General features: G+C 38.4%; 1 protein-coding gene across 1 annotated transcript in view; it reads right to left on the reverse strand.

The window, feature by feature from the left end:
- The window catches only part of syne2a (spectrin repeat containing, nuclear envelope 2a), a 109,677-nt gene that overhangs the window by 15,885 nt on the left and 69,531 nt on the right, over positions 1 to 24,261 (reverse strand). Inside the window, exons 81-97 of the mRNA XM_017302110.1 lie at positions 24,192 to 24,257; positions 23,233 to 23,388; positions 22,843 to 23,013; positions 22,079 to 22,249; positions 21,591 to 21,727; positions 20,872 to 21,061; positions 18,883 to 19,065; positions 18,687 to 18,800; positions 18,439 to 18,593; positions 17,201 to 17,348; positions 16,812 to 16,906; positions 13,197 to 13,425; positions 12,905 to 13,102; positions 10,958 to 11,068; positions 9,473 to 9,628; positions 5,782 to 5,940; positions 4,213 to 4,379 (exon numbers count right to left, since the gene is read on the reverse strand). Coding sequence (XP_017157599.1) covers positions 4,213 to 4,379; positions 5,782 to 5,940; positions 9,473 to 9,628; positions 10,958 to 11,068; positions 12,905 to 13,102; positions 13,197 to 13,425; positions 16,812 to 16,906; positions 17,201 to 17,348; positions 18,439 to 18,593; positions 18,687 to 18,800; positions 18,883 to 19,065; positions 20,872 to 21,061; positions 21,591 to 21,727; positions 22,079 to 22,249; positions 22,843 to 23,013; positions 23,233 to 23,388; positions 24,192 to 24,257 — 2,606 coding nt within the window. The remainder of the gene's footprint in view (positions 1 to 4,212; positions 4,380 to 5,781; positions 5,941 to 9,472; positions 9,629 to 10,957; positions 11,069 to 12,904; positions 13,103 to 13,196; positions 13,426 to 16,811; positions 16,907 to 17,200; positions 17,349 to 18,438; positions 18,594 to 18,686; positions 18,801 to 18,882; positions 19,066 to 20,871; positions 21,062 to 21,590; positions 21,728 to 22,078; positions 22,250 to 22,842; positions 23,014 to 23,232; positions 23,389 to 24,191; positions 24,258 to 24,261) is intronic.

Below are 24,261 nucleotides of genomic sequence, written 5' to 3' on the forward strand. Positions count from 1 at the left end.
AAAACGAGCTAACAGTAGAAACTGAAGTAAGGAAAAATGGGAAAAGAAAAAAAGAAAGAAAGAGATGAAGAGGAAGAAAGAAAATACAATAAAAGAAAATGAAATAATGAGAGAAAGAAAGAAAGAAAGAAAGAAAGAAAGAAAGAAAGAAAGAAAGAAAGAAAGAAAGAAAGAAAGAAAGAAAGCATTAAAAAAGGCTAAATGGAATGTGAAGGAAAACAAAAAACTGAAAAACAGAAAAAGAAACTAAACTAGAAAAAAAAGAATAAAAAACAAAATTATTAGAAATGAAGGGAAAATAAATAATGTACTGGTGAAAAAAGCCTTTTTGCAAACAAAAACTTATCTGGTATCTTTCACTTTAACACGCAACGCGCCACACTAGCCGTTGTCATGGCAACGGGCAGGACAATAAAAGCTCTCTGGAGGCTTAAAAGGCTGAAGTGTGCCCCGTTTTTGGAGTTTGAGTTAATTCCCCCCATTTGATCGCTTTCTCCTGCGGACGTCCAGCCGGGCGGAGAGGCGCTTTCTGCAGAACGTCGGACAGAGGAACAAACGACAGAGTCCCAACTTCCTGTGCGAGTAACGTGAGCGTCAGATCTAAAGACACGAAGACATCACCGTCCTAATGTCTCTTCATGAAGACACTAAGGCTCCTGTAAAGGCCAACATTGAGGAGCTTTGTCTAGTTTTTTTTCCTGTGGGCAAAATGGATCATAATAAAGTAAAATTTGTAAAGTGGTAAAAGAAAGACAGAGAGATTGATTCAGCATTTAAATAGAAACTGGGATTTTCCAAACTAATCCAAACCAAGAAAACGATTTAAAGAGATTAAAAATATTTTCAGGGTTTTCCAGACATTCCTGACCAGTAGATAAAAAATGTTGCTGACATTTTCCGCCAGCTTTGGTGTGAGAGTTCAAAACAAAGTCAGAGTCGCAGAGTTTTAGTAAAGATTCATTAAAGTAAATAATAAGGACCTAAAATAAAGACATGTTAAGGGCTTTTAAACACTTCTAAGCATTTTAACAGCTTCAATAAAAAATGGTTCAAATTAAATTCTGACCCTTGTAATGCTACTTCATTGGGTAACTCTTATTCTACTGCTGGGTTTCAGGTGAGACCCACCGACGTCACGTAGCGCAGATGGAGGCCAGGAAGTAAATGTTCTGTTGATCCGCCATCAAAAAGTCAGAGTCCTGTACGGTTGGCACAACCCTTATAATTTTCGTGTTTCACAGCTAGTTGGTCACAAGGGAGTTAATTTGAAAAAACTCACCTAAAAATGATGAGAAAAGTGTGTCAACAATCTGCAGCTAAAAATAGGAGGTGCAGAAACTAAGAATGCCAGAGTTTCCGCTTTCTAACAGGTAACGATCGCATCGTTTAAATTAAAATGATATTTTATTGGACAGTTACACGCAGTCACATGTAAGGTAAGATGTATTATTTTATTATAATATGTGTTTTAACAGCGTTTCTGTAGAACCGAATGTTTGACCTACAATGTAGAAATGCAGAACGACTCAACATTAACGTACAACTCCAGCACGAATTTGGGTAAATAAATTATTTACAAGTTGATCAAAACACTTGGAAATAACATGGGTTAGCTTGTTGTTAGCGACAGCATCGTTATCATAGACTAATTACTTAAAATAGCACAACTCACTTCTCACCCGGCAGAAACAAGTCGACAGTCATTTAATGCTTCTTTAGATCCTAAATTTGACCCGACCTGAAGCTAAACGACTGTATTCTCCAGGCTTTTTAAAGTTTTCTTCTGGCTCGTCGTATAATCTGAGGTCTGCAGATGGTAAAGTCGATCGCCTCGATGCAGGTAAATCCTCAACATTATATCAGAAGTCTTTTTTTACTGAGACAATGTGGATCGTATCCTAAATATACGTGTATTTTTTCGAGATGCCTCATCAGGTCCAGCCCATTAGCTACTCGCTGTGATCCATTTCGCTCCGTTTTGAACCAGAGAAATCCACTTCCTGACCCCCATCTGAATTTTGATCGTCATCCGGATCACGTGTCTGAAACCCAGCGATTATATGGTTGTTTTATGATGTATGGGACTAATGACTATTAACAGGAAGGATCAGGGGGGTGCAGTGATGCATCTAATCCCCAACACAGTCGGTGTAAGTTATTGGAGTACTGCTGCAGATGCAACCATCCTGCTCAACTAACAAGCCTCTTTCTCCCTCCACCTCCCTCTCCACCTCTGACAGCCTAACAAAAGCCGGCAGCTTCATGCGGAGACCAGACAAAGACAGAAAAAGCCGGGCAGGGGCTCGTTCAGGAAGAGGACATGAACAGAATGGATGGAGAAAATGAAGCAGAAAAGAGCCGAGGATGAGGATATATGGCTTGAGAGCCGAGATAACAAAGTGCAGCTGACCATAGGAGGCCCGAAGTTACAAAGAGATAAAACTCCGGCTGGCATTTATTCCTCTCACTGTATTTATGGAGCTGTTCAGCGAAAATCTGCTTTGTTCAATTTATATCGCTTGCACCGAAATTAAGCCAGCAATACAGCCAGCAAAATTAAAAAGAGTCGTGGAAACAAATCTTGTTTCTTTCTTCTCCCTCAAGTAGGACGTTTGCCAACTTTAGCTGCAAATTTACCACACGATCCCTCAGTACTTCAGAGTTATTACCATAATAAACCAAGCTGATGCGACTGTAAGGACTTCTTTTTCAGCACTAAAACATACAGAGCAATGAAAACACGCTGGTCTGTTCTTGATTTTTTAAATATGCACTTTAAAAAGCAGCTTTTAAATGATGATTTTACTCATTAACCAAGCTGAAAAAGCTGCTGCCCCGCATTTAATTATGAAGCAATTCTCGTTTAACTGGATATCTTGGTTTGATTGAAAGATGAGCTCAATTTAATCTAAAGTTGATTGATCTTAACAAATCATTTACAAGCCGCCATTTTCTTAAAAACCGAAGTTTTCTCTTGTATCAACTGTCTTTCCATAACATGAAGGGCTAAATTTTCACTGCGTGCTTAATTTAAGAAAACATTAGCAGTAGCTCTATGACTGAATGACACACTGCTGTAAACGCCGTCCTGTCTGAGCTCTTCACAGGAAGCATGCAAAAGTAATAAAGTGAAATAACATGGAGACCTTTAGGAACAACTTTGGACCTGAACAGTCAAATCAATGCAGTTTTTATCTTTTTACTGCCAAATTATATCAATCAGTCCCTGAATTATTGTGGAAATTTAAACAAAATCAACAAATAACCGTAGTTTTTTGTGCCAATACATAATTGGGAGTTTATTGTAGATTTTTCTCACAATTTATCAAAAACTTTCTTACTTGTACTAAACAGCTGACTCAGCTTTAACTGATGTCAGATTATAGTCCATGATCTATACAGTGAGTATTAAAAAGTCACATTTACCGCAAATATTTCTTAATAAGAACCACAAACTCTTTGATTTTGATCCTGGAGGGACTGAAAAGATGTTCAATAATGTTTAATTTTAAGGATTCATTGATATTTTAACAGTTTGTGAACAAGTTTTATCAATACATTCGGCTCTGAAAGAGCATTCATGATCTGGATTTGGCCCAAAACGAAGATGAGTTTGACACCGCTGGGCGACAGGAAGTGGGCCCGGTCAGAGCGCACCAGGGGACATCTGGTCCTGTCTGAGCCCTCCGACAGCCCAAACTACCCCCTGCTTCTGGCAGAGGGGGAAGCTTGGGTGTGTGGGGTTTGCATCTCCTGCTCGTCCACAGGATTGCCCATCTGTTTGACGGGGGGCAGCAACAGTTTAACTACACAGGAGCTTAACCTCYGCAGTCCATACACGAGAGGCCATGTTTTCCCGACAGCTGCTAGGCACGGCTTACAACAGCAGGTGGATGGAAACCCTTAGAAGCTATTGTTTACTTCCAAGAATCTAGGCAAAGCTTCACAGAACTTAATTATGCTTTTTGCAGCAGAGTGGCTTTGCCCTGAAAGGTGTTTGTTCCGACTAGATAATGATGTAAATTTTGAGAGCGGTACTTAAGAATCTGAGTCATGTTGCCACACAAACACAATTTGACTTGCAACCCTGCCAACATCTTACTATTTATCTCTGCAAAGTGCTCACAGAACGGCATACAGAGTGTTTTGGGAAGTGCTTAGCTGATATAAACACCCAAACTCCCGCTGAGCAGTCACTGCGCCGGCTCTCACCTGGCTTCGATGTGCTGAAAGAGGTTGTTCCATCGCTGATTGACTTCCTGTAGCGAGCCGCGCACCTGGGTCTGCTTGGCCTGGTCGCTGGCGAACAGCAGCTGCTCTCCCAGCTGCTTCAGGTGGCTCTTGTTCTCACTGAACAGGTTGATTTCCTCCATGCAGTCCTGTGGACACATGACGACCACACAGCTACATGAACACCACGTTGATGCAGGCAGGTTTAAAATAGATACAAATCGTATTTTTCGGACTTTAAACCGCTACTTTTCCCCCCACACTTTGAACCATGTAGCCCGGTGCGGCTTTTCTGTGGATTTTTCTTCAACCACCAGGGGGCGCTTTAGCAGAAAGTGAATCAACAGAAGTCAAAATTGGAAATCAAAGAAGAAAGCGCTAAATTTCATTTAGAACAAGCACATGCTAGCAGCAGGCACCACRGAGAAATGTTTTCAAACTCAAACCCCCTCATCATGGAAACAACAGGAAGAAGTTCATATGATGCCGTTTTTAAGTTGAGGGCTTTCGATCTGTTAGTACAGGAGGGAAATGGAGTCGCTGTACGTAAGCTCAGCATGAACGAGTCCATGGTTTGGCGTTGGAGACGCAGGGCTGCATCTGGACTATTAACTTTAGCTTTTTTTTTAAATATTAACTTTAAAAATAAAACATGTATCAGTAACACAATAAATGCTGTTTCTGAACAGCGCCCGTTAGAAGCCTTCCAGGAAAAGTCATTCATCTTCACTGCTAAAACACTAAACCTTACCAAGTATTTTTGATCTAGTTTCTAGTGCAAAAATCTTAGTACACTTGAAATAAGGTAAACTATCCTAAAAGTAACTTTTCAGTACGATATAGAGGCTTGTTGTAAGTCAATAATTTCTTAATATTAATGAAAAAGTTATAGTACTGCCAGATAAATTAGCTTAAAATGGGAAAAATGTCTTATTAGTAAAATAATCTGCCAGTGGAACTAGAACTGGGTTGCTAGGCGACGGGCCGGGCCTGGCTGGCGTTGCTAGGTAACAGCGCCAGTGGAACTTTCACATCAATATTAAGGAACATTGACTTAAAACAAGCTCCTATATTTTGCTACAAAGTTTCTTAATTTTGTTTTATTTCAAGTTTACTGATATTTTTGCACTAGAAATCAGACCAAGAATACTTGGTAGCATTTTGTGTTTTTGCAGTGCTTTTCTTCAGCAAAAACACTGGTTTTGCTGAAGGCAGGTTATCAGACCTGCAACAAAACTATATTATTATCAACAGTATTTACATTTAGAACTGATTCTGTTTACATTTTACAAAAGCAGGTCAACTTTTCAGGATCACATCAGGAAATTTCACACTGCAAACAGAAAAAAATTACACTTTTAAGGAATAAAAGTTATTAAAGTTCCTTTCATTCAATCTGCTTAATATATTCTACAATTTACCTGCCACTTGGCTTCATGTGTTTTTAATGAAGACACCGTAATCAAATTCAAGGTTTCTGTATCATATCTGAGGTTCTTTTGATGAAAACAGTGCAAACAACAGTGGTATAAAATCGCCATGACTTCATACCTTTTTTAGTTTCTCCACCATTTCCTCGATGCTCAGATCTGCGCTGTGGCAAACCTTGTTCTCCATCTGAGTCAGCCAATCACAGAACTCTCTGTTTTTATCATTGAAAATGGTCCAGGCATTCAGGCGGTCGGCTATTTCCTGTCTGCGTAGCGACACCTGGCGGAAACACGATAACGACATTTAGTGTTTGTTAAATGCCAGCTTTAAATAAGAAATTAGTTTCTTACAAAGAAAGTCAAGAATCTTTTTATTTTTCTACACTAGATAACTTAAACTGTCAACAGTGAATTCAAATATGCATATTTTTCCATATTTTTTGTTTGCATTTTAAAGCTCATAAACACCTAAAAACACTCAAAGGAAATTATTTTCCAAATTTAAAAACTGGATTCAACTCATTAAAGACAACTGGGTGAGTTTTAGAGTGCACCAATAAGGATTAACAATCTTAAAGCTCTGGATAGTAAGACACCACTTAAAATGATCAGTTTCTCTGATTTTACTCTTTATAGGTTTGAGTAAAATGAACATTGTTCTTTTATTCTCTGAACTACTGACAACATGTCTCCGATATCCCAAGCAAAAATGTATTTTGTATTTATTTGCAGAAAATGAGAAACGGTCAAAATGACATAAAAGATTCAGCACTTTCAGACCTCAAATAATGCAAAGACAAGTTTATATTCATTTAGAAACAACAACACTAATGTTTCAACTCTGTAATAGTTCAGAAATCAACATTTGGTGGAATAACCAGGAGGTTTTCAACGGGATTCAGAGCAGTGGGCTGTGTATATTCTCTTTACACGAGGAAAACCACATGTTTAGATCCTAAAATCTAAAGTATTTTACATTTATTTCCCCCAGACCAGTACAGAGGTGTCTGCACTGGTTACAGACACCATGACGTAATGGTGAAAGTAGAGGTGCCAAAGACCTCGATGAGTCTGAGTCTGCAGCGGGACACTTTGTTGTGATACATTGGTATGCATTCAGGAAACAAAGTGACCCAAATATAATGCACAGACAAAGCATTAGAAATCCAAGCATTGAGCTGTGAAAAAATAACCCAGAATCAGAATATTACATGTACTCAGTGATTTTTACTCTGATTTAGTAATCAACTGAATTGACAGAAGCCCTCAGGAGAGTGCAGCTATTCGCTCAAATTAACAAGGTCCATTTTCCTAATGACAGCTTAATACCAGCAGAACAGCCCATTACAAACCCGCGCAGGGGGCAGATGATCTGTTAGATGTTTCAGGGCTTATGATTAGAGCTGCTCTATTTGACTGATCATCAACGTTTTTGCTATTAAGAAGAGCCCTGCTTGGTATTAATGCACAGAGGCAGATGGTCCTGCTGCAGTGTGAAGAATCGGGGATGCATTGAGCGCTGCGGTCACCCTGTGAGGACCGAGTGTCGCCTGGGGAACAATAGAGCAAGTCCCTGCTCCTCCCTCAGGCCGGCCAGGCCATCTGCTCACCAAACCCCCACCTACAAAACCTGCAACCTGTTAACCACAGACTGCATGTCATGAAGAAATACGATAAGTTGTTTGTTTTTAATAAACTGGTGGCTTAATAAGTAGCACAGCTTCACAAACTCAACAGTTTGGAGAGCTAAAATAAAAACATAGAAATATTTGAACGCATCAGCCAACAATTGGCAACTACTTCAACATATTTTCACTCCAGTAAAAGTGAGCGTCAGAGGTGTCTGACTCATTTTTGTTTTGGGCCAAATTAAGATCATGAATTCTCCTAAAGGGCCGGTTGTGCCAGAATGTATTGATGAAACCTGATCACAAACTGTCAAAATATCAATGAATCCTTAAAATGTAATATTATTATTGATCATATGTTCAGTTCCTCCAGGATTTCAAGATTTTTTTTTTTTTTGCAATAAAAATCTAAGTGTTTGTGGTTCTAATCTGGAAACATTTGAGCTTATTTACGACGGTAAATGTGACTTTTTATCATTCGCTGTACAGATCATGTACTTAAAGGGCCATGACATCAATTAAGGCTGAGGCAGCTGTTTAGTACTAGTCAGAAAGTTTTTGACAATTTAAGAAAAATCTGCAATAAGCTCCAAATTATGTATTAGCATAAAAAAAATGTGGAGATTTGTTGATTTTGATTTTGTGTGAATTTCCATTATAATTTTCAATAAACTGGAGGGACTGGTTGATATAATTTGGCAGTAAACAGATAAAAACTGCATTGATCTGATCAATAACATAATATTTAAGCTCATTTAGTGTTTAGTCTTGAATCTAAAGGGCCACATAAAAAACTATGGTGGGCCGGATTTGGCCCACTGGCCTTGAGTTTGACACCTGTGTTCAAGAATAAATAAAGCATWTAGCGAAAAAGCTACTAACTTACTAAATAACTGATCAGATTCAATCATTTAATATTTAAAATTTACATAATCAGATGGACACAAATAAAAATAAGTGGAAATGTTGATATTTTTAGGACTAAATGAAAATAATTTACATAAACAACAAACTATAAAACATTTTACCAATCAAATAATACAATAATGACATAATAATGCAAGTCTGCCGTCTTAATGATGAGTTTCATCAACTTTAATTTATAAATTTAAACTTTCATTTTGTATAAAATGCTCCACACTGGAACTGGGAGACATTTTGAATTTCCAAAATAAAACGAAAAACAATTAATGAAAACAAACTAAACCAAAACCATAAATATAACAGATTATGATTTATCTGTAAACAAAACTACCCTAAATGGAAATTATCAAACTTATTATAACCTATCATATAATTAATTAATTATTGCAGCAGGCTTAAAAATAATGAAACTTTAAAAACTGCAGGTGAGTCTGTTTGGTGGATTTTTGGTTAAAACATGTTTGTTTTTCATTCAGTGGGTAGAAAATCTAGAAATTTTAATACTTCGTAGTAAAATTACTCATGTAAAAGTAACGTACAGCATAGTAAAAATAGTTCCACTACTAAATTATTTCAAAAAAAGTTACTGAGGTGAATGTAACTAGTTACTACCCACTACTTTTGGGTATTTTGACCAAAAATACGCATTTTAGGAATTTATATTCACATTTAAAGCCAAAAAAACTCAAATCAATTCATCATCAGACAGAAGTTAAAACATTTCCTGCTGCTGAATCTGAAAACCTTCAGCCAACAGGAGAGCAGGTGCAAGCAGCTTCGCTAACTGAAAGCCCAATTAGCACTAGCATGAATTACCTTATAGTAAGTAGCCTTATAACCGGCTAACATGCTAACTAACCGTTGGTTTCTAAAGACCAAACATGTGTAGGAATGTGTGGAGTCACCAAAAACAATATTCTAATCACAAGGTTAACGAGCAGGAATGATGGACAGCTTGAATCAGGGAGTAAATATTCTCACATGCTGACACAATGAGGGAGATTTTTATTTATAATTAATATAAACTGGTTCCTTTACAGAAGCTAAACTGTTACAAAGTAAGCTGCTGGTTTCCCTCCAAGAACCAGCACACTTTGTCTTTCATCAAACAAATCAGTGTGACCAATGTGTGTGTGTGTGTGTGTTATCTCCTGTCTTTGTGCAGCCATTAAGAAACCAGAAACTTCTTCCCTCTGTCCCCTCCCAGCTCGTCTTCACCCACCTCGAACTATCTGTAAAAACTTTTAGTTTGGTTCTCACCTTGGTGCACAGCTCTTCCCACTGAGCGTGGAGCATCTCCAGCTGCTGCTCCAGCAGCGCCGAGTCACTGGCCGCCACGTACTGGGACAGGTCTGTCTTCATGGTGGCCAGTTCCCTCAGTCCGCCAGCCAAACGCTGCAGAGAGAGCTCAGCCTCCTGCATAACACAAACAGAAACATGCAGCAAGGTCAGCAGGCGGCCATGCAAGCTGCTGCTGCTGCTGCTTTACCTCTCGCTTGGGTTTGTCCTGACTGTCCAGATTAAAGGGCTGTGGACGGGACAGGGGGAGGGTAGAAGGGGTGGTAAAGGGGGAGGGGAGTGAAAGCATCAGTGCATTAAATAAGAGGAAGGGGGGCTAACTGGAAGGCTCTGTAGTGGGGAACTTATCATAAATTAAAAGTGACCTACTACGCTTCCTTTAGCATAGACCTACATGTTCACTGAAATGATTCTTTGATGATGATTTTAGTCTCAGTTCTGCCTATTTTGATCTGTTTTAGGGCGTCTTGTCACTTTAAATCCATAGAAGCGGCTGCTGGCCACGCCCCCAACTTAATGTTTACACTTACATGTGAAAAAGACCGAAAACAGATGTGCAATTATGTAACCGTACGTCTTTGAAAAGCAGAAGTGGAGCCTCCTGCACAACCAACAAGAAGGCAGCAAGTGGTTTCTGGATGTTAAGTCAACAACCAAACACTTCTCTTTTCCAGCAGCCATTGTACAACGCATTCAGAGGTAAAACCAGCTGATCAAACATGCTGGAGGTTCACGTGGGTTGCTGGGCTTTGCTTGGGTTGCTAGGTAACAGGGCAGTGCCTGCTGATTTGTGATGCTACATTTGGAAGGTTTTTCAATCGGCTCATTTTCCAGACACTAAAAAACATATTTTTTTTGCTAATAAGCAGCTGGGTGGTTTTTCTAAGCGCTTGGCCCGTTTTTAGTAGCAAATGAAAGTACAAAAATGTGCAAATTGTGAAGTTTGTGTAATAGATCTCCTTTAAAATTTTTATTTGGAAATCCTGAAAATGTAGATACAACAAATGGATTCAAGAAAATGAGACACAAATGTTGACATTTGGCAATATGTCATCACCCGGAAATCCACACGTTAATTCTGAGAAGATTTTATTTTTTATTAATTTGTTTTCTGCAGAAAAACCTCCTGGTAAAATTCCCCCATTGTACATAACAGACTCTCCTAGTTTCCCTCCAATGATTTGTTTATTACTTTCTGTAAAATTTACAGAGGTTACTTTGTTGCGTCACGTTATTATATTGAATTTAAAAAGACAAATGAGGCAAATATCAATTTCATACCTACCGCAAATTCTAAAATATCCCTACTTTCAAATCAAAACAGTGTTTTATTGGAATTTTATGTGATAAATTATGAAGCAGCACAAAATGTGAAGTAGGAGGGAAAAGATATAATGCTTTCAATTAGTTTTCCATTAAAAGAGTCAAGTGGAGCCAGTTGTTCACCTGGATGTGCGTCTCCTCCTCTGAGTCCGCTGGTCTTTCTGCAAGCAGATTTTCAACTTTCTCCAGTCCAGAGGAGATGCTGCTTGCTGCTTCCTGACTCTGAGACCACATCTGTGAAGCAAAACATTGAAAAAATCCTCGTCAACTCTTTGATTTTACAATGTTTATACCTCACAAGTTTAAATAAATGTGTCCAATAGGTAGAAAACAAAACAGTGGGCAAAAACGATTCCTTTTTCAAATGCAAACAGAACACCGAGCAGGAAGTCACGGCCTCTTTATCTACAGGGGATTATATCAGCAGAACAGAGCCAGAGTCTGTAGTAAGACAGGATAAGTCGGCCTTGTTTCCTAGATTGTGATTATTTCTTAAACACGTTGCCGTTTCTTGCGTCTGGCCATCTTAAAGTGGCAAAAGCACATCTTTTTCTGACCACTGCCACTAAAAATCAGCAGATATTCGGGTTAAATTAATCACTAATTATAAAGATCTAACTAGATATCAGCAAAAGTAAGCTATGCTTGCATTAAAGTTATCAAAACAGGATCATGCAGCGTCGTCTCGTAGAAAGAAAGAGGAACATTCTAGAACATTGGTGTCCAAATTTTATGTCATGTGGGCCAAATCGTCACCTCAAAAGTACAAATAAAATATACCAACACGTACTTTAGAGCATAAGTCAATGAGTAGATGTGGTCCTAGTTACCATAACAACAACAGAAAACCAGAAGGCTTGGAAAAGATGACCACTTTGTGTTGCAGCTAACATTTCTGCAAGTAGATTGTAATTTAAAAGTCATGGTTTTGTCCCTAATCTATTTTTGAGTTGTGGTCATGAGGGCCGCACAAGATCAGTGCAGCGGCCACAAATGGCCCCTGCGCAACACTTTGAACACCCTTTTTCTAGATTTATGCTGATGAGGGTCTCCCAGCACAAAGCTGCGTCGCTGTGATGGAATGACACTGGCAACCAGCTGTTTCAGGATGTGGATCAGAAAGAGATTGGATCTCCGTTGGCAGGAGATCAGGGCTGTGCAGCCTCTGTGTGTGTGTGTGTGTGTGTGTGTGTGTGTGTGTGTGTGTGTGTGTGTGTGTGTGTGTGTGCGTGTGTGTGTGTGTGTGTGTGTGAGATCATGTCCTGGATTAAGGTCACACAATCCCCTCTACAGCACATTTTCCTTTTTACATTTTGTTGTTCTAAAACCTGCAACCTTTGCATTAAATCTGTTATAGAACTTGTACTGAATCGAATCGCGATTAATCGATTATTGAAATAATCATCCACTAATTTAGTAATCAATTAATCACTAAATGAGACATACAGATTTTTTAAAAAGGCCATTTGCTGAAAGCCACTATGTTAAAGCAGTAATTGAGACAATATTTAGCATTTAAGGTAAAAATAAACTGCTTGTCTGTAAATGTTTTACCCCAAACTCCTGAAATAAAATTAATCTCACCCGATTTAAATCACCATTTCTCAAAATAAGCAATTCAACAGATTTTATTGCTGTTTTATTCTTTTCCAGCTTTCAATCTACCACTAAAAATATTTTCCAGCTTTTTAAAATCTCAGTCTCAGCTAACCATGAAAATGTAACATTTTAAAACTGTTTACTCTCAAATACACGTAGTCTCTTTTTTAATACATGAAAGATGTAAATAAATGATTCCTCATGGCAGAAAGATTTTGATTCTTAAAGATAGAATCTCCTATTATTGGTACTTTGTATTTGTATTTAGTTGTTAATGTTGCAAACTAAGCATGCATGTGGCAACAGTGGAAAGTAAAACTCCTTTTTAACGAGAAGAAAAATAAATCAGTGTACAAAAACAAATATTAAAAGTGAAACTTTGAAATTATTTTCCATGTTTTGCTTTGAGTGTATCCCATTTTCTAAACATCAGATGTGAAAATGTTGCAGATAAAAAGCACAGGATGTTACCTGGACGGTGCTATAAAGCAGATCTTTATTCTGTCTTTGCAGTAAGGTGGTTCGCTCCCAGACTTTCTGTAAATCCTGAAGCTCTGACTGCAGTTGGGTCCGACTCTCCGACTCTGTAACAATTTCACACAAATGTTTCCCAGCTTCAACAGTCCGGGCGTAGACAGAGGAGTGCAGAGCTAGAGCTTCTTCAATAAGCTTTACAAAAACAGGAAAATGAAAAAAATGTAATTAGCATATGAAATAATTAAAATAATACATTTGATATTGATCTGCAACCAAGCGCACTGACCTTGTAGACGTTTAAGTTCTGCAGCTGCTGCACCGTGTGAAGATCCGGTCCACTAGGGGGCAGGAGAGAGTCCACCGATCTAAACAGCTTCTTCAGGGATTTCAAACCGCGTTGGTAAATTCTCCACTGCTGCAGATGCTCCTTTGCTGAGGTCCAGTCGTGTGCAACGAGAGCCACAGAATCAGACCAGCTCCGCTTCAGACACGCCACTCGAACCGTGAGCTCAGATCTGAGCACAAAATAAGAAAAAAAAAAAAAACGTTTAGGTTTGTCAGCTTTATCTGGAGAAAAACCTGAAATGGACACAAATTGATACAACTCGGTATTGAACAAAATTAAAATCATAAAAGCAGAAATAAAGTAAACATGCTCCTATTGGAAAGAGAACAAAAAAGGCTACTGAGAAAGAAACAGATCCTAAATGAATTATCATAAAATAAAACAACAAACTAATAAGAGCAGAAAAAACTATTTATACAGGATTTCTACACTTTTGCCACAGTAAAATTCAAGCACTTTTCAAGGTAAGTTATCAAACCTTTCCAGCCCCACTTTGGAGATAAAAACAGACAGTTTCAATTCATTATTATACGATATTATTTATTACTGTTATTAATAATGTCTTCAGATAGTATTCAACATTCTACAGCAGGGATGACGTAAGCTGAAATATAACAAACTCATGTTTGGAAATATCAAAATTCAAATGTAACACACCCAAAAAATCCCCCCAATTTCACTGACTTTGATGTATAAAATATAAGCCAACCTTTATTTCAATTACACTCTTCAATAATCAGTTGAGCAATAAGGAATAATCAATATTCAAAAAGAAAATAGAAAATGTTCTCGCCAAGTTTTCTGACATTTAGCAATAGTAATAATTTTGGTCTAAACCAAGAAAAGTTTAGTCGGATTTAACTTTAGTGAGAGAAAAATAAATTTGTGCACCTCTGAAAAAAATTCAACTTTATTACAAAACTTTGCAGTTTTAAATATCAAGCTTTTGTACAGAAATCAAGCTTTTTCTGAACTTTGAAGACACCAAATCGAAAGTCAAGTATTTGCAATGATTTACAACAGATTCATTAACCTTTTACAGAAACTCAAAAATATCGATGAATCCAAAAGTAAACACACAAAACCATGACATTAAATAATATCTGCTTGTCATTGAGTGTAATGAGAATTTGATTTCAGACCAACAAGCAGAAATTCTGACTCCAATAATCAGTTTCTGTGCCCATGTGGCAAGAAGAACAAATAATCAATCAACCGGTTGCAAATACTTCTGACCTCAAGTGATTCTGTATATTTTAAAGCCCTTCTGTACGCAGAGTACTTTCTTCTTTTTAGTCAAAACCAAAAAGCTGTCAGAGCACGTCAAGGACAAGGCAGTACATCTGGACAAGACTGGACTGGCTTATAAGAGCGTCAGTCCTCTCTCTGGAGCTCAAAGCAAGATCCTTACTCACTGGATGACCATGAGAAAATTCCAGATCTGTCCAAAAATATCTGCTAGTAAAACCATCTTCACCAAGAAAACGATTGGAAACACTCGGATGCTGACGCGTTGCAACTACGTCACTTAATCATTCGAGGCGCCATGATGGACGTCGGAAGTGAGGGACGGGAGTGTTGAACAGAGCGACTGAAATGGTTTTCCAAAGTTGTTTTCGCAACTTTATTCATGGCTTCTACTTGTTGGAGTCGAGCTAATTTGTCTGTGAACGTACCTGGTTGGGGCTCATAGACGGTGACATTTACAAAAGTTGGACATAGCTAGCTTAGAAACCGACCCATACCTCCTCCCTCCTGGTGTGTTGATCAAATTACCGACTCTGCCTGAAGTCGCACCACATGATTTACGTCACTATGTCATAAACAGCGCTTCCTTTTACACTGGAGCAGCATTAAAAACGTACAAAAGACGAGATGCTAACCAGTTTTTTCGTACATGCTAGGCTACATGACGGCGCGGATTTGTTTCCGTGGTTACTGAGACGCCATAATGCGAAATTTGATATCTGTCATAAATACTTCTAAAGTTAATGAACGTTAATCTTCTTACCTTGTAAAAAGTGTAAAAGTGTTCGCTGCAAATCCGCGGTTACACCGAGGGCTAACAGTCATTATGATTAACGGCTGCTGTCCATCACAGCCGTATCTTTCCACGCTGTGATGGGAACTTTATTTTGTTAAAAGTTACAAAATAAAAATGACAAGTTCGGTTTTCAAATTTGTCTGCTTGTGCAGCCGACCGCGCAGCACCCTGTGAGCATTTTTAACTGCGAAATCAACTCGTTAGAAACGATATCGGGTTACCAGATGGGCGGCTTTTTTTGACAGGCTTTATAGGAGCGTATTGGTAGCTTTGACGTCCATCATGGCGGAGCGGGCCGAGTTTCAAACAGAGTGACGTCACGTGTAAAGGGTCCATATTTGACCAAGCTGATGTAATTACTTTMGGACGGTTTTCCAGTAAAACGTCGTTATTAACTGGTTAGAAAAAAGTGTATATATCCTGTGTGTATATATAGACATTTACAGATTTTGAACCAGGTGAAGCTAAAACTACACTACTTGAGGAGTTCGGTAGAACATATTTACATATGAAGGTTTTTTTTTTTTTTTATCTTAAATGCAAATTGAACAGATTTTTGTACAATTTTCCCTAGATTACTGCTTTAAGGAGGTTGTTGGACTTTTTTGAGTCTCCAATTAACGATTAATCGATTACTAAATAAGTTGGTGATTATTTCAATAAATTGATTAATCGATGTGAAATTATGGTTCTAATCCTTAAATGGTAGAATAAACAATTGAAACACTGTAAAACATTTAGTTGTGTCTACTAGTTGAGTTTGAGATTTTCAATCTGAATGTGTGAGTTTGTGAAAGATAAACTTATAGCAGTAAGTTGTGTCAACTTTTTATTAAYTTTGTCAAAACTTCAAGAGTTGAATAAACTAGAGTTTTTAGGTTAGCAATTCAAAAGCTGAAAGAAGAAAAAGACGGGAGTGTGAATTATTTCCCAGAATGCTTAGCGGCATGTTTTTGTATCCTGAGATGGAAGTGCGTTACATTGATTTGACTCGTGTTTTATTGAGGAAAATGTTTATTTTAATGCAAAACTTGAAGATAATGTTCTGTCACACTAAATGTTATTGAGCAGAATTTAATAAAATTYATAATCAGGTCAGAAATTTTGTTCATGCAATTTGAAACAAGAAATTAAATCATTCTAAAGTAAAATAAGTAGTTATTTTAACTTGATATTGTGAGTAAAATAATAGAGAAATGAGGCTCTAACTAGCTGAGAGCMGTTTTTTCTTGCATTTTGTGTTTGTGAAATAATTATCTGGTTTAAATTGCAGCATTAAGTTAAAACTCACAATTCAAGATTAATAAACTTAAAAAACAATGTTTGTTTGCTTGTTGTTAAATGAACTTCATGAACTTTAATGTCTGAGTTAAAACCAAAACAATGTTGACTTAAATTGCATTTTCAATGCAGCATAAACCACCTTCAAATGTTTTACAGCGCACTAAGTCCTAATTCCTAAGTCAGTTAAAATCCATAAATCTGTTAAGAACTTCCTGATCATTACTCACCTTTTGTCCTCGGTTTGTTTTTCCATAAAGCTGAGGGCAGCACAGAGGAGGCTCTGGAGGAGTTGATGCCCCTTCATGACCTCAACCTGGAGTTTCTGTGGGGGAGATTTGTTAGATCAAAGAACAGAAGGACATTCATTCTTCTCTGTCGTTTTAACAAATTAGCTCATGATTACACAGTGAAAAGTTATGGTTCAGAAGTTTGGCATAAATAATAGTTATTTGTTCTGAGGCTGAACTTGCAGTTTCCTGAGATAACAACATATTAGCATTTCAATTATTCTGTGCTCTTTCTGTAATGATTRAAAACTTGTTGAATGTGCTGGAACAGCCTCTGATTGTTGGTAGAAAAACTCAAGAAATGCATGAATTTGTAAGATCTGCCAAACCTGATGGACAGCCAGCATCTCTTTAAGGTTTGAGYGACTCGGATCTTTTCTGCAAAGTGATTCTCGCTGCAGGTGTTCCTGGATCGTTTTCACTTTTTCACATTTTTCTTCAAAATCGTAGCTGCTCTGAAGCTCATCTTGCAAAACTCTATAAAATAAAATAAAGAGAACATAGACTTTAGAGRCAAACTGTSWATCACYGTCGGTAGGACTGCATTTAAATCCAGACWGGGAAAAAAGTTCAATTGTAAAAAACAGGAAATTTATTGTACAGCTCTGGAAAAAATTAAGACTCAATTGAAAACCAAAAATATAACCAAAATAGCCAAAAATATTCGTTTATTCCACCAAATATTGATTTCTGAACTCTTCCTGAGTAAAAACATTAGTGTTGTTGTTTCTAAACAATTAAGAACAATGTTCATTTTACTCAAACATATACCTATATAATGCTAAAGTAGTGGCACATCTTTGTTTTTCATGCTTTTTACAACTTYATCCATCAAGATGTGGCATTATTACCCATCCTTTCGGGTTGTGCACAGTTTCATCTGCGGTACATTTTGTTTAGACTCTGAAGACACAACACAACCTTTCTTCTATCTGATAAATGTAAATCCAGGAATTATTACATTTGTGACAAGTTGAAGCTCTAATCACAGTAAATACACTACAAAGACACAAAACCTTACCACCTGTTTTTGGTCTAATTTGTAGTGAAAATATCTTGATACCAACTTAAAAGTAGCTTTTTAGCAAGATATAGGAGCTTGATTTAAGTAAATAATTAAGTAAAACATTCCAGTYCCACTGSCGCCGTTACCTAGCAACGCCAGCCAAGCCCRGGCCAGTCACCTAGCAACCAAGATCTAGTTCAACTGCCAGATTATTWCATTTGTTAATATCTCGGTACACTTGAAATGAGACAAACCAATTTAAAAGTAATTTTTTTAAATTCCTTAATATTTATGAAAAAGTTCTAGTTCTATCTGCAGATAAATTAACTTATAACATTGAAATTCTTGGTAAGATTTTGTGTTTTTGCAGATTTATWCTTTTTAAATTTTCACACCATAATATTTCTTTGCTATTAAATTTTTTTGTGAGTTTATATTMTTTTGTGTTTTCTGGTAATTTGTCCATTCTTCAAAAATGGTGCATTATCTCAAACTTTGATCTCCATTACAGTTTGGATTCTAGATAGCAATAATTACATGTTGTAGATCAAACCGTCTCACTTGTTTTCATCTGTTGCCTTGGTAACGGTTTCTGCCCACAGCCTGCTGAGGGACTGAACTCTCTCCATCTCCTCGTTGCTGAGGGTTATGTCGCCACTCGTCTCTTTAACGTCCACCAGTGATGGAGTCATGTCACTGAGATCCAAAAGAACCTGCTGGGAGTTTAAGACACAGTACAAAATTATAAAAATGACSTTTGTTTGTTGTTGTTTTTTTAGTTAAAGGTATGCAGAAGGGGAGTTTAAAACCTCCAGAGTGTCTGCATCACATGCGCCCCCACGCAGTTTAAAAAGCGAGCTCTGCATCTGTTCCTCAAGTGCTTCCAGCTGAGCTTTAAATYGTCTCTCTCGCTCCAAATCCTCCTGAACATTTAGACAATACGTCATATTTAACAACCTCCATAGTAAACAACATGCTTTATGTGTCAAATGTAAAATATCTCACCTCCAGATTTCTCCTTTTTCCCGATATTGCTTGGTTCAGCAGCAGGACATCGCGACTCAACAACCTGGCTTCTGATTTGATTAACTTTGCAGATAAAGGTTCGAGTCGTCCAAGAAGAGCTTTGGATGCTGCCAGCACATCTTCTGCATCACTTTGCAGCTCATCAGCAGCATCCTGCAACCTCTACATTGTGAAAAGAGGAGATAAGCTGAGGAACAGGAGCAGGTTTTTATATGCAGTGTATTGCCACTTTCCACTTATTTCATTCAAGTAAATTGATGTTTCAGTCCTGTGGGAAAACGCAATTTATGCAGTAAACGTTTCAACAAAATGTTTCTTTCGCTGTATTTTGGAAGAGAAAGGAACTAAGGAGGTATTATAAATGGAAACCAAAACATAAAAACATTTTCCTTTGGTCAAATGAGCAAAACAACACGTCATCTGGATGTTGCGCAACAGGTTAGAGGGGAGGCCAGGTGCACCGACTGGAAGCAGATCTTCAGTCATATCTCAACAGAAGTACATGCAACGTCGTTCCGTTCCAAGAATAGGAGAGCAGGTATTGAGAAAAACATTTAATTAAATCGGGAACGTAAAGCATGGACTCCCCGAACCTGCACCTGGAACAGATGAGTCAAGCAGGGAATCTAATGATTACAAAAAAAAAAGGAAAGGAGGAAAAAAAAATGCATTTGGASGCTGAAAAACAGGGTTTGTGAATCTGGTTAAACTCCAGCACTTAAGCTCAGGCTTTCAGTGCTTTATTGTGYATTTTCTTGCCAGTTTTGAGCAGAAAAGCATAAAGACGGATAGAAATGCACTTTGGGTTAACGTCCCAGAGGATAATTAGTATCAGAACCAAGTTCTGTTCTGTGTGAACTTACGACAATAATAAATCAAATATATCTTTWAGGAGACTGCCGGTGTGTAATTTTCTTTTTAAAGGAGACTTTTTGCACTTTTTGCGCGTTTTCTTTCTTCCATTGGGTTTCAACTGCCTCTATAAACAGCTCAAGCACTTAAAAAAAAAAAAAACCTGTTGAGTTTTGTTGGTTAATGTTGGTTGGTGTCTGAAAAATGAGCTGCGTGCCCCGTTACCTAGCAACTCCAACTGAGCGCCAGCTGGTCTCACCGCTGTATGAGCTGTACAATGGCTGCTGGAAAAGACAACTGACTTCACTTGTTGTTGACTCACCATACAGAAACCACTTGCTGTTGTGCAGGAGGCTCTACGAATGCTTTTCGAAGATGTACTTTTGTGCATCTGCAGTAATTTTCACGTGCGAGTGTAAACGTTAAGCTGGGGGCCAGAAGTAGTTTATTTTTATCTAACCCTTTCATGCAGTTAACAGCTATTTTCTTGTAGATTTTTATGTTATAAATGCACACAGACCACTGAAGTGGACAACAGCGCATCATACGATACACTGTTAACTACTGGCCATCTACTGCAACTGCAAGAATTTTTTTTGTTAACACCAATATGGCAGACAGACCAAAAAAAGCAACGAATATCCAGTCCCTGCTTCTACTTTTGCAGATAAAAAAAAATATTGATACCAAGTAATCAATAAAGACTAATACCACTGATATATTTTCCAAATAAATTTTGTATTTGGAGAAAATTACAACTGATCTCCTAGAAAAAAAATACTTTTTCCCAACCTTTTTTCTTATGCCTTGAAAAATCAAAAACATTCTGGGAAAAAAATCCTGACATAAAACCTCATAATTCATGCATAAAAGGGAGACAGAGCCCAAAAACAGCCCATTCTGACAGGAGCTCAAAACCAAAATCTCATTATCCAAGAACGATTTTACGCAAAACATCTGACGAACATGTTTGTGTAACAGGTCACCCATCCTCAACTGTCCAACAAAGCATCATCTTTCAGTCTGAATTTCCTAAATTAATYGCTTCTCCTMTTTCTTGAAAATGACTTTGTTTCGGTTCTGGTCGGTGATAAAGTTGATGAGACTCTGACTCACCTTGACGCAGCAGACTGTGGCTTCTGCATCGTTTCCAGATGAAGGACCTGATAACTCCTCCCACTCATTCCTCAGGTGTTGCAAACGAAGAGAAAAGCGTTCAGACAGATTCGCGTATTCAAGCCAGAGGGAGAAAATCTCTCTGGTGTTTTTATGCTCCTCTTTTATCTCTTGCAGGATTTTCTTCCACCTGGTGAGACAAACATAAAGGGACTCAGTGTGYAATAATTATATGAAGCAGCAAGTTTACAAATGAGAAAAACAGATAAATCTTAATTTAAAGGCAAATCCTTTGAACAGAATACGAACTGACTCTATTCTCCAAACAAAATCACTTCATTCTCATATTAATTTAACTTTATTCTTTTAACAGTTTATTCTCAAAATATTGTAATTTTATACTCATTATTGCAACTGTACTCTCGTATTATTGAGACTATTTTTATATGACTCTATTCTCAAAATAAAACGACTTTATTCTTGTAATTTTATTATTTTTTTGTTTTTCTTAGTATAACCTACATATTCTGTTGTAATATCTGACATTTTTATGAGAAGATTTTAATTTGTGTCCTAATTGGGGAAGAAAATGTCTCCATCTGCATCAGACGGTGGGACAAATTTATATCACTTAGGGACGCAAAGGGCCCCCGAGCCACACTTTGGACACCCCTACATTATTTGGTAAGATGTTAATCTAAATATTTCCCTCCTCTGACCCATGTCGCTGCTCCTCCACTTCGTCCCTAACGAGCTGCGCCGACGCATCATGCAGCGTCTCCATCAGCGTCCTGCAGGATTTGTCCAGGTCCGTCCAGAGCCGCTCTCCGTCTTCCTCCGCCTTCACCTGCAGCTCCTGAGCAAAATGAAAAAGACTTTTTCCTTTTAACTCTCGCTCTCTGGAAGTGCATTTACTTCCCTAAAAAGTAATAAAAGAGTTGACAGCTTGAAGTCTGTGAATGCCCACACTCTGACTGAACCTTTCACATCCGGACTCGGAGGCTTTTAACCGCAGCTACAGCTTGCTGTTCCACACAAACACTAAAGTTTTATGACGCCTTCTTTAATTGTAGCCACGCCGTGTTCTAGACTCTACAGCCACTTGTTTTAAAACTAATAAACTACCATGAATGATTCTGATGATAATATACATTTATGTTTGCTTTTGTAGCTTTAATGCGTTTATGGAGACCAGTTCATTTCTCACCTGCAGGCGGTCTGAGTTTCCTTCAGCCTGCTGCAGAGAGAAGAGAGGCGCTCGCTGCTGCTGCAGGGCACAGCGCACCCTAGTGGTCAACAATGCAACTTCCCCCAGAGCTCCACGGAAACAACTCCACTTCTCCACTGACTGTTCGAGATCCGCTCTGAGATCTTCCATCTGAAAACGGAGCAGAAGCAACAAAAACAGAAACAAATTAGACAGTTTGGTTAATTTCCTGTTCCATTCTTTACAGATGTTCCTGTAAGTTTAAAATGTAAAAACACTGGGGGGGTGGAAAAAAGATGGCAACATTATAGTTTTTATGTTTTGATGTTTGAATGAAATAAAAGTAAATAAAATTGTTTTTTTTATCTTTAATTGTTTCAGACATGAGGAGATTGCATGAATGGATGGATGAATGAATGAATGAATGAATGGATGGACGGAAAGACGGACAGATGGACGAACTTAATGATTAATGATGGATGGATGGCCGGACGGATGGACGAACGGACGGACGGACTTAATGATTAAAGATGGATGGATGGATGGATGGAAGGATGGATGGATGGATGGATGGATGGACGGACGGACGGACGGACGGACGGACGGACGGACGGACGGACGGACGGACGGACGGACGGACGGACGGACGGAGTATTTATGGACTCCAGTCCACCAAACTCGTCCAAACCTGCAGAATCTTTAAATCCATCATGGCTCCTTCTCAGTGAGTAAATCTGTGACCTTTGACCTTGAGGTTGTTTTACCTGCTGATGAAGATCAACACAGGTCCGCCTCACACTCTCCACTCGGCCGGAGAAGATCTCTTCCCACAGGAGCTTCCCTTCCTTCCCATAACACACTCTTCCTCTTCCTCCTCTTCCTTCTCCCAGATCCTGCAGATCTGCAGAAACCTGCTGGATTCTGGCAACTTCAGCCTGGAAGACACAAAGTCACTCAGATAGAAAACCGTCCAGAAGACACAAAGTCACTCATATAGAAAACCGTCCAGAAGACACAAAGTCACTCATATAGAAAACCGTCCAGAAGACACAAAGTCACTCATATAGAAAACCGTCCAGAAGACACAAAGTCACTCAGACAGAAAACCGTCCACAGCATCCAGATGTCCCTCTGTGTGATTCCCACCATCGTACCTCCCACTCCAGCAGAGCGCAGCCAGCCAGGGTTTGACTGCAGGGCCGTTTCCACTGACTCATCCTCTTCTTCTGCTGCTCTGACCAGTCCTGCCGTTTCTGCAGATGTCTCTCTCGTTCTGCACAAGTGTGATGGATGTGTTCGACTTCATGAATCTGAGGAAAAGGAATGGACCCAATTCAAACACAGTCATTGGCTTCATGTTRCTAAAGATGGACACGTGCATTTTGGACACATTATTTAACAAGATGTTGAATCTATAAACTGATCAATTGTAGCACACAAGCTGTCTTTAAATATCTTCATTTCTAAAACTTGAATAAAACTAGTTTGAACAGCAACACTTAAAGGTGACCCATGATRTGTTCTTTAACAGGTTGGCATAGAAMTATGTTCTATAAAAACATTTTTATTACATTATTTAGACAAAATCATTCTTATATAATGAGACTTTTGGTCTGCTCCTTTCAGAGCAGGGCCTCTTATCACTTTAAATCACTTTAAATCCAAAAACCAGCTGCTGTAAACTCGACTTTTACACTCACACATGAAAATGGACCAAAACAGATGCACAATTATATAAACATGCATCTTTGAAAAGCAAAAGTGGAGGCCCCTGCACAACCAACAAGAATGGAGCAAGTGGTATCTGGATGTCACGTCAACAACAAAATGCTTGTCTTTTCCAGAAGCCATTATGCGGCGGTAAAACCAGCTGACCAAATGTGCTGGAGCTCTGTTTTGGTTGCTAGGTAACAGCGCACTGCCACTTAACAATCGGGATTTTTTTTAAATGGGAAATTTTCCAAACACACACACACACAAAAAAAGAAACATGAAGGTATTGTCGACAAATGGTTTTTAGAAGCAGGTGAGACCCAAATGGAAGAACAAAGATGTAAAAAATGTGAGTTTTGCGTAGTGGGTCCCGTTTGACGGATTGCACCGAGGCGCTGACCTGGCCATCCAGCTCCCTCTGCAGGAGCTGGCACTGTTGTCTGACCCCGCCCAGGTTTTCTGCAAAGGTC

The sequence above is a fragment of the Poecilia reticulata genome, linkage group LG21 (assembly GCF_000633615.1).
Source record: "Poecilia reticulata strain Guanapo linkage group LG21, Guppy_female_1.0+MT, whole genome shotgun sequence".
Taxonomy (NCBI): Eukaryota; Metazoa; Chordata; class Actinopteri; order Cyprinodontiformes; family Poeciliidae; genus Poecilia; species Poecilia reticulata.